The sequence below is a fragment of the Pteropus medius genome, unplaced genomic scaffold, assembly GCF_902729225.1.
Source record: "Pteropus medius unplaced genomic scaffold, Ma_sr-lr_union100, whole genome shotgun sequence".
Classification (NCBI taxonomy): domain Eukaryota; kingdom Metazoa; phylum Chordata; class Mammalia; order Chiroptera; family Pteropodidae; genus Pteropus; species Pteropus medius.
In genome coordinates this window covers 15,720,231-15,730,695 of record NW_024355205.1, presented here as the reverse complement: position 1 = coordinate 15,730,695, position 10,465 = coordinate 15,720,231, and the positions used below count along the sequence as shown (strand labels likewise).

Below are 10,465 nucleotides of genomic sequence, written 5' to 3'. Positions count from 1 at the left end.
TGCTCACTGTTTATGGGGAAAAATATAGAAGATAGCAGCCAAACTAAAAATAGGGTTTTTCTTAAAATCCTTATGTAGTTCTGAAGGGACTTGACACATCATTTGGTATATGCCTGTAGTTTTACAGGAGATAATAGATCTCTTAAAGGTTAAACAATTTTCCATTCTTATAGCTGCTTAACAGCCAACTTGATGAGAGAGCCTGGGCCTCCAGCTTGGAGGTCACACATCTCATTTCTAGACTGGAAGATGAGGTCACACATCTCATTTCTAGACTGGAAGAACAGTATCAGTGCTTGAAATTTTTGCAGGATCAGTGTCTCTTGGGAGCTTGTTAGAAATGCAGAATATCAGGCCCCACACCCAAACCTACTGAATGAAATCTGGTTTTAATAAGATCTCCAGGTGGTTTGTATATAAAAGTGTGTGAATCGCTGTTCACAGTGGTGCCCTTGGCCCTGGCGTATTCTACCTCTTAAGAGCTGTGCGTTGGTGTTGAACAGAAATGGCCTTGCTATATTCAGTTTCCTGATGCCTAACTGAAGCAGTGGTACTCTGAAGCCCATCCCCACCTCCCACATGGTGTTGACCCTTTCAACACCTCAGCTCCCATTGCACTCAAGTTCTACTTTTTCACCTATTGATTGTGAATCTGCAACTCTCCAGGAAACCAGTGAATTAAAGGAAATCAATATTCAATTAATATTCATGAATATCTTCTATCATCACCCAAGTTTCTGAGCCCGCAAAGCACTAGAGATCTGTTATTTAAAAAAAAAAAAAAATCCAATAGAAATACTTTTGTTTTGATCATTGGCAACTCATTGAAAATCTTAAATTTTAATCTCATAATGGTATATATTTGAATATCTGATTCCCTCCCAAAAATTTGGTAATTCTGGTTGTCTTTTGAGGCTTGTGAAACACAGAATACTTAGATAATTTATTAGAATTATGAAGGGAATACTAGAGTACCATTACTTTCCCTGAAAGTAGTTCTTAATCACTTAGATATAAAACTGTAACTTGTGGTTTTACACCTAGATCGATTTTTTTTTTTTTAAGGTAGAACTAGCAGCAATTGAATAAGAATTTGATTCAGATTCTCAGTTTCAAAATCTGTATTTAACACAATAAGGCATTATGCTCATCATTGAGTCAGCTCATCTCATTATACCACAGGGTGGCCACAGTTTTTAAACTTTTTGAATTCAGAAAATTATGAAAGGGATTGATTTCATTTGCCATTAAAAAGGTTTTGAATACCTTCATTAATATACTTGCATGGTTATTTGTTATTACTGTTTATTATTCTCATTTATAATAATTTGAACCCAAGAAATAGATAGACATATATTTTAGAATAATGAAGCATTTTTAATTATAGACTATCATAAAATTTAACATTAGAAACTATATATTTGTTTCTGAACATCTGGCTTTGCATTGTGGACCATTGATAGAGCCACCTTTCTCTGAAGTGAGCTTGATGTGGTCTTAACACATTAATCTAAAGAGATACCTTCTGTCTTTTGTCTTCTTAAAGTGAGTCAGTTCTACAGTTGTAATTTTTTATCTGCAACCTTAAATTTCTAGGGAATTAAGGTTATTGCCAAGATTCGAGTGACTACTTCTTTTCATGGATTTAAAGCAGACTTTCTTAAAAACCAGGGCCAAGTTTCCATTCTCTATTACTAGACTTTTAAAATTGTGCAGGTTTAAGCTGAGATCTCATAGGCTCTCAAAACTAGAATCTTTTTATTTTTCAAAGGAGTATACAGTACTCAGTATAGAACTGGAGTTAATGAGAAAAGGTGGAGTTAGGGAGAAAAGAATCCACTATCTTATTTAGTAATAGTTGTAAATCAATATTTTTGCCAATGTACCCTGAAAAAAAAAATCTTCCCCTTGTACCTCTTGTACATTTTTAAGTTGGCATCCAAAGTATTTCATCATAAATTTAAATAGTTGCCAAGGATGTTGTAAAGATAACCAATATATTATAAATGTAGACATTTAAAAATGAAACTGTTACTTTAGATATTTTTATAATTGTAAACCTTTTATCTATTATATTAAATCACCACAAAAACACACACACACACACACACACACACACACATATATATATATATATATATATTATATATATATTATATATATATATAATTTTATAAAGTTCTTCTGGATAAAATAATTATAGTTATTAATATACTACTATTTAAAACATATATACTACAAATTTTGATAATTATTCAGTATAAAAGTTAACTTCTATGAACATTACAGTTTTTGATGAGATGAATCAATCTTTAATGTTTCCTTTTACATTTAATGAAAAAGAATTAGATGCAGTCAAGGTAATTGGTCTTTACATAGGAATTATTTTTATTAATAGTAGATAGGAAATATTAAACATTCAGAGATGAAACAAGATGAGGATTTTACTGCATTATAATAAACATTTCAAGCAGTAGCTGAAAAAAATTATTTTAATTACATCATTGACTAACAAGTGCCAAGTGGAAAGATTCCATGAACTTATATCTAGGAAATTTTTGATAGTCTAAGAAAACATTCTAGTTGTATTTAAAAGTAGCCTATGCTGCTTTGCTATTTAAAATTTCTTGTCAGCTAATGATGTCTCCCAGGGATAAATATGAAGAACTGCTTATATTCAAATGTATTGTAGGAGGGGGCATTTTTGACAGTCAACATTTCTTACTAATGTTATTTTTGCCTTGCTTTCATGAAAGTGTCCCTCGGATATATACTTTAACAAAACCAGGGCATAGAAGAAGAGAATCATTAGTTCAAAAGTGTCTAACTTCCATCACTGCAATCTGCCTTGTAAGTGAACTCAGAAAATCCCAGCGTGGACTATAATATCGAGTTTCTAGCATGACGCTTTACTCGAACAGGAGTATTTCTAAGTCGAGAATAGAGGAAGCCTATGAACTTAAGATCATCAATTGCTCCAAGTACCCAAACTGAGGGACTGTCCTTCATATACTCCATGTTAAAGGCCACTCTTCTAAGTTAGCAAGTCAAGTCAACCAGGATCTTGTTTGCATCTAGCATTTGCTACTTGGGGCACAATGGATTAGAGTACTTCATCGGGTCGGGGTCCCAGACCTCAGATCCTTAGGCTGCCTCCAGCCAAGAGTATAGAGCATCAGAGAGAGGACCCCGAAAGCCACCTCATGCTTCTTCTGGCCTGGAGCCTCAGATCACAGAAGAGGAAAATTTCCGAGTACAGTATTGGTGGTGGTCTTGTGGTTCTCTGTGACCACGTCCCCTGGAACTCTTAAGACACTCTCATTTAGAGGGACCCCAGAACAGACCAAGCCCATCCATTTTATGCAGTCTAAGGAGGACCTGTAATCACCAAGAAAAAAGTTCTCCTTAAATATCTGCCTCCTGACAGCAGTAGAAATGGTGAAGGAGAGCCATAGAGATCAAGTTTAGGATCAGGGAGGGCTTAAATTCTTTGTAGCTAACATGGTTGGAACTCTGATCCAATAATTGTTAATATCACCAAAGTCTTGATTTCTACATGACTCATTAACTTGGAGAAAAAGGGATTATACTTATTTTTACTGTTTGTACTTTGGACATAGTACATTGGTAGGGAGAGATGGCCTTATGTAATAGAAGAGATATTTTTCCATGTTTTAATGTTATTAATGACTCAGATATAGTCATAAACCAATATTAGAGTTTGTTTTGCTTATGTATTAAAGGCTCTTAAAAATGTTTGTCAAACCATCTGTAATTTGTTGCTTTAAATTGGTCATGATGCATTTTACTAGCATATATGTGTAAAGTCTATATTGCTGTTCTTACTTTAGTTACTGATGTCCTAAATGTTTCTAATGCTAACTTCATAGGTACACTCTTAATTATTAATGGCCCCCAGACACCCAGAGTTCCTGTCCCAATCCCTCCCCCTGTAGGAACTAGGACAGCTGTTGGACAGACACAGGGAAGGGTGGGTGTCCGATTGAGTCTGAGGGCACGTGACCCAAGTGAATGATCCTGACTGTATTTTACCCACAAAGTCTTTATGAACTGTTCATTTATTTATTTTTATTATTTATGCCTCTTTTGGCCTTCCTCAGTATAAAAGTAGCTAAACTTTTAATGAAGAAACGATGTATTCATGTGCTATTCAAACTCAGTCATTAAAGGTTTAATACAAATCTTAGTCCAAATGTAATACTATGGGTTTCAATAGGTAGCTTTTCTCATAAAGGTTCTGACTTTTCCTGGAAACATCATGAGGATGTCATCTCAGCAGTTTTCCTTGGCCATCTTTGGATTTAGTCTTAGCCCTCCTGAGGGAATCATTGAGCCTCAAATCTCCTAACTTATCTAAATGTGTGTGTGATAATAGGGCTATTATATTTTTTAGCCAGCTAGGTTAGGATCAGGGTCTCACTGCAGCTTAGACTGAGGGACTGTCCTTCATTACCAAAAGGACATGAATAAAAGGCGTGGAGTCCTCCTCGTCTGGTGAAAGGGCAGTTTTCACAAGCATCAGGCATATGTTCTCACTTCGTGTTCCCAGTTTAAAAGCAGGAACTAGTTTCCAGGGAAAAATGGCATGGCATCTGGCCAATAGGCCGTGGTGCAGCCCTTTCCAGTGTCCCATTAAAAGCCCTCTGTTGGAAAAGATAAGTCACATACGCACAGCACACAGTCAACAAAGTCACAGCAAGAACCTGGACCCCCCACTGATTGCCACATGGATGCTGTCCCTCAAGGCACCCAGGCCACTTTGCTGGGAACATTCTGAGCGGACAACTTCTAAAACAGGCTAAAGAAGAAGCTTGTGTGAGTGGTGGTGGGGAGGGAGACGTGGGCAGTGGTACATTATACCCTGGAAAGTAGAATTCTCTCAAGCCCAGCAGTGGCTCAGCATATCGGCGCCCGAGCAGCACTGGGAAAGAAGTATGCCCTGTCAGAAGAGTGCAATGTGATTGCAGTACTAGTAGTAGTTGTGGTACTAGTAGCAGTAGCGGTACTACTAGTAGTAGCAGCAGTAATAGCAATAATACAGTAGTAGTAACAATGATAGTAATAGTTGATATTTATGTTTTATGATGGGCAATACACAGTGCTAAGAGCTTTAAAAGTATTTCATTGAATCCTCCGCAACTTATGAGGATGGCATATTTGTTAGCTTTATTTTACAGATGAGAAAGCTGAGGCATAGAGAAGTTAAGCAACTCATCCATTCACACAGCTAACAAGGAGCAAAGCCTGGATTGGGAAATAAGCACTTTTAGCAGGAAATTGGACTGGTGACCAGGTGCATCGCCTTGTCCTCTTTGGTTGTCTCTTTGAAAAGGGAAATGACCCTTATCCCAGAGCAAACTTGAGAGATGTCCCTGTACCCTGTGTGTTGACATAAAAATCTTGCCTCATTTGAGAATGAACAGTCAAGAAAAAGAAATTTTAAAAAAACAGCTGAGAACCAATGGAAAAAGCATTATAGAACAAAAGAAAATAGTATGTAGGAAAAAAAAAAACAACAGACTTACATGAAGGATTGACTGAAGAATCTTAAAAGGATGCTTTAGGAAGCTATGTAGCATCCTGTAGAAGCCAAATATTATAGGCCTAAAATTCCTTTTTTTTTTTAAATGTGTCATTTTCTATGTTAAGTCTTTAGGTCCTGTGCTTTCTGATTTATTTCTAGAATATGGTGTCCTAGCCAAAGCCTTAAAAAGGCAGGTCCTTCTAAAAACAGACAAAGGAGAAAAAGAGTATTAAGATTGGTACAAAACGAGAGAGAAATAACAAATGATGCAGCTGTTCACAAGCAAAAACTCTCCAGATAAAGTCAAAGACCAAAATTTGCAAAAATAAACACGTGTTCTAAATTTAGTAATCGTAAGAGTACGCCTAGAAATTGCCTATAAAAAGTCTATTTTGGGGACATAAGTCTTCAAAAGTTAAAGTTGCTTTTGTGGAATAAAGCCTTTTATTCGCAAAGGTCGTTTATGCTCATTTTTTCATTGTGACTAACAATATGAAACTAACACCTGTCATTTTAGAGTGTGTACACATTCCCATTCTGTTTGGGGGCAGAGGATCTTAAGACTCTGTCTTTGCTTTTCTTCCTTTGATTTATTTCTACCATCTTATTATGTGCTTTCCATTTCTCTTCTTTTTTTCCCCCTTTTCTTGCCATCCTCTGAATAGATTTTTTTTCTTTTTTTGTTTATTCCTTCCCCACCCCCTATTTCTGCTCCTTTAGGAGTAGTGATCTCTATGTCTATTTTTAGGCATTACCCTAGACATTTTCACATGCTTATTTAATTTCTTGATGCTCTACCAAACAATGCAAGAAGCTTAGAACATTTTAACTACAGGTTTTTACCCTGTTCCAATTTGTATTATAGTTTGACCAGTATTCGTATTCTATCTTGCTTCTTTAACCTCACAAATTAGACATTATTATTATTATTATTATTATTATTATTATTATTATATGTAGTCAATGTTTATTTAGATTTACTCAATATATTTATCGATTTCTTTGCTCACTATTTCTTTGTGTATCTCAGGCCTTCCTCCACTTACCCATTATCATAATCTTTCCACACAAAGCAGTTTTTTATTTCTAAAATTTTAATCCAATTTTTCTTCAGTCTGCTTGACTTTTTTTTTTTTAAAGAACCATATCTCATTCCTTGCTCACAAACATTCATTTCTTTACCACACCAAACATGCTTATTTTATATTCTGTGTCTGATCATCCTTACAGATCCGATTTTGCTGCCTATTGATTCTGCCAGTTCTCACTCAGGGTGCTTTATTTTCTTGCATGTGTGATGCGGTGGCATCGGAACGGAGTGGAGTATGCCTATGTGTGCGTGTGTGTGTTTTTCTGAGCTTATGTTCTTTGGAATTTTATATCTTTATAGGAATTCTTTAAGACCTGGGTTGAGATGACTTTCTTCCAGAAAAGTCGCATTTGCTCCTCCCAGCTGATTATACAAACATTCTGGGAGCACATTAATTAAAATTCTTCTCTTTCAATTTTTCAGATACAGATGATAGAAACTCATACAAAAATGGAGGGAGAGGTTATAATCACAAATTTTCAAGTGAGATTTCCAACCACTCTTCTCCAGCAACAAGATCAAATCAGATGTGGTGGTGTCTCCTTCTGCATAGCAGTTACTCACCCTTCAACTGAAGGCAAAGTTCTTTGAGATTCCAGCTTTATGTGAGAGTTTCTTAAAAGACTTGCAATTCTGTGTGGGCCCAAGGCTTTATCTCCTGTCCTCTCCTATCAAAAAAGTTTTTGAAAGTTTGAGGTTTCCGAATTTGGGCGGAGACACTGAGAGAGCTGGCTTCGGTTCTCCTCTCTCAAAGTTGCTACTTTTGTCTTGTTTTTGATCTTGGCAGAATCCTTACTTTTGTGTCATCTTGGTGATGCCTTTTGAAAGTGTTTCCTTTGTTATTTTATCCAGCATTTTGGTTGTTTTCACGGGGCAAATATTTTAACATACCTAATTCAACAAACTAAAGGCAGTGCTCTGTGAAGATGGGGTGCCAGCATCCAGCAATCAGTATACGCCCTGAATCGAAGACATCTATAAAGCACTGTGTCGGAAGAATACAGAACTCTGGGAACCGAAGGATGGAAACAGGAGTGGCCCCACTTACCATCATTCCAGTGACACTTGACATAAGTTTTCCTTCCTGTTTCTACAACTCTGGGCTCTGCAGAGCTAGAAGTCCTGAGAGCCATTGGGGGTGCATCTCACCTAAAGCACATAAAGAATTCTCATTGAATTACAAGCTACAGGTGCCACCAGGGCACATTGGAGTCTCTGTGCCCAGGTACCAGTAGGCCAGAAGACCAGCAGAGGTGATATGGAAGGTGGGGGAATTTAGAATGGATAGTAAAGAGGGAGAGACAATGAGTACAGTTGTGACCCAAGACTGATTGCTGTGACATGGGATTTAATTTGTTCCACTAACTTCCCTTTTCCAAGTGTGCCTTTAGGAAGGGAGGTATATGGGAACTGTAGGGGCCAGCTTCCAAGACTGCCACCAGTGACCCCTGACCCTTGGCATTGATGCCCTTGGGTGCTCCCCTCATGCTGTATCAAGGATGGTCTGTGCAGCCAAGAGAAGATGGATTGTGTAACTTCCAGGATCAGGTTATAAAAGACTTCCCAGCTGCTGCTGTCATAAGTACACTCAGGCAGCTTTCAGAAAGAGCCTACATGAAGGAAGCAGTCCTCAGGCCAGCGAAAAACTGAGGCCTGCCAACAACCCCACGAGCGAGCTTGGAAGCAAATTCTTTAGCCCAGTTGAGTTTTATAATGACTCCAGTTCTGGCCACAGTTTGACTGTAGCCTTGTGAGAGACTTTGAACCAAACCATGCAGCTAATCTACTCCCAGATGCCTGGCTCTTAGAAACTGTGTGAAATATGTGTGATCTGTAAGCAGCTAAATTTGGGGATAATTTGTTACATAGCAGTAGATAACTAATACAGGAACCATGGTGGATCTGTGCCCCAGATGTATAAAGGAAGTAGATCCATGTGTCACAAGGGGTAGACTATAGCAATCTACCTACATGTGCTGCTCAGATCTCCAAGTAAGTTCAGGCATGGCTGGTTTTACTGTGCTTCACTTTATAGCTCTTCACAGATGTTGTGTTTTCTACCAACTGAGGGCAAGACCCTCCACTTGTCTATGGGCGCAACCCCCTGGGCTGGCCGAGACAGTCTGGAGCTCTTACTTTGAAACCCTCCTCACTACATCCTCTCCATTCACGGGTGTCAGACCTGCATCGTGCTCTCCCTGGCTGCTCTTTCTCTCCACGCTTTATCTTTTACAGGAATTTTCCCCAATAAACTTTGCTCATTTCGAATTCTGTCTTATGTCTACTTTCCAGAGTACCTGAATTTTAACTTTATTGTTAACTTCCTTTTATTTATTTAGTCTTTAATTTTTCTCTCTTCCTTAGAAAGGCGCAAGCTTAGTGTAATTATTTTAAACCTTTCTCTTTTTTTCTAATATAGAAATTCAAAGCTATAAAATTCCTCTAGTCATCTGCTTCTAGGAGAAGCAAATTAATACAATGCTTAATGTAGAATATATTTTTCTGTTTGGAAAAATCCCAGGATGTATATTTTATTTATTTTTATTCTTTGGTTATTTTTAGTCCATAGCAAATTAGAACAAACATTGCTATCTAAAATTAATCCTGAAAAGTAATGCTGATTTTTAAATAAAATGATTGTTCATACTTTTAAATTTTATATCATTGTCTCTTCAATCATTTATTCATTCAACAAACATTTATTAAATTCTTTGTGCCAATTGGTATACTGAGGTAATAAATTAAAGAACATCTTTACCAGATAGCTAATTCCTCATATTAAATACTATGAAAGTTTTTAGGGAGGTAAGTCAAAACCCTGCTTTTCTGCAGATAACAATTCAATATTTGACCACAAAGCATTGGTCGTCCTGGTTTCAAATTTCTCCTAAACAATCCTCCAACCCGTATTTAAATAAACTCTAGGAGTTTAATAAACCACTGAACTCATAATTATTTTACAAAGAAATGGGTGAAATAAGAAATTTCTTTAAGAGATGTAGAACATAAGTTACATATTGCCTATTGAATCGATTCTTCAATAATTTATTCAGTATTGATTCATGGCTTATGGAAAAGGAGAAGAATATGAAAAATAACTCAATCGAAAAGGCCTAGATTCAAAGGATGAGAATTTGCATTGGTATCCTTCATTTCTTAGGCGTTTCCACACTCTGTTTCACTCATGCTACCGCCATTGGCCAACAGCACGTACCTCCTCTCTACTGTTTGCTTTTCCCTCTTGGTGTACACAGAAGGCCAGAAAGTGTTATCTGTAAGTTGGGCTGAGTGTGACTGTTAACAGAACTCTCCTTCCTGTGCCCCAGTCTACTGACAGTGTAGCATATATTGCTAATTTACACTAAATTTCAAGTTAGCTTTGTACAGAAATGCCCTGCGGCCACTGGGAAAGTACGGCCCAGGGGAGAGAGTTGATGCTCTTTTTTTTGGCATAGAGATCAAACACTACATCTGTCATCTGCAAAACAATAGTCTTTTGACCTTTATCTCTTTATACAGCATTTAGGCAAGAAATCGGCTGTGTGAAGATGTTTTATCACACCCTGCCCCTTCCTGAGCTGGATAGTTTTTAAGTCATGACATCAGTTTTACTTACTTAGAATTATTCTTTAATCTTTATACCAATAACATATTCAAACATATCTAATCTTCCATAGTTAGCTTTGACTAGATTCTATATCCAAACCTAAGTAACCACCTGGGGTCTGTTTTACGAAAACAGTTCTGAACTGCCTACATCTGCTGCTGTGTCATGCCTGGGAGAAACAGACTCTCCTTTATTAATCCATGAACAATTAAAAAAAAAAAAT

At 37.1% G+C, this 10,465-nt stretch overlaps 1 protein-coding gene across 2 annotated transcripts in view; it reads left to right on the top strand.

The window, feature by feature from the left end:
• The window catches only part of LEKR1 (leucine, glutamate and lysine rich 1), a 169,237-nt gene extending 159,943 nt beyond the window's left edge, over positions 1–9,294 (top strand). The window contains exon 13 of one of the 2 annotated variants that reach the window (XM_039857987.1): positions 7,488–9,294. In XM_039857987.1, coding sequence (XP_039713921.1) covers positions 7,488–7,559 — 72 coding nt within the window. In that variant the 3' untranslated portion in view covers positions 7,560–9,294. Of the gene's footprint in view, positions 1–7,058; positions 7,455–7,487 lie in introns of those variants that run through there. The other variant, XM_039857986.1, reaches the window with a different exon arrangement.
• Positions 9,295–10,465: the final 1,171 nt, after the last annotated feature.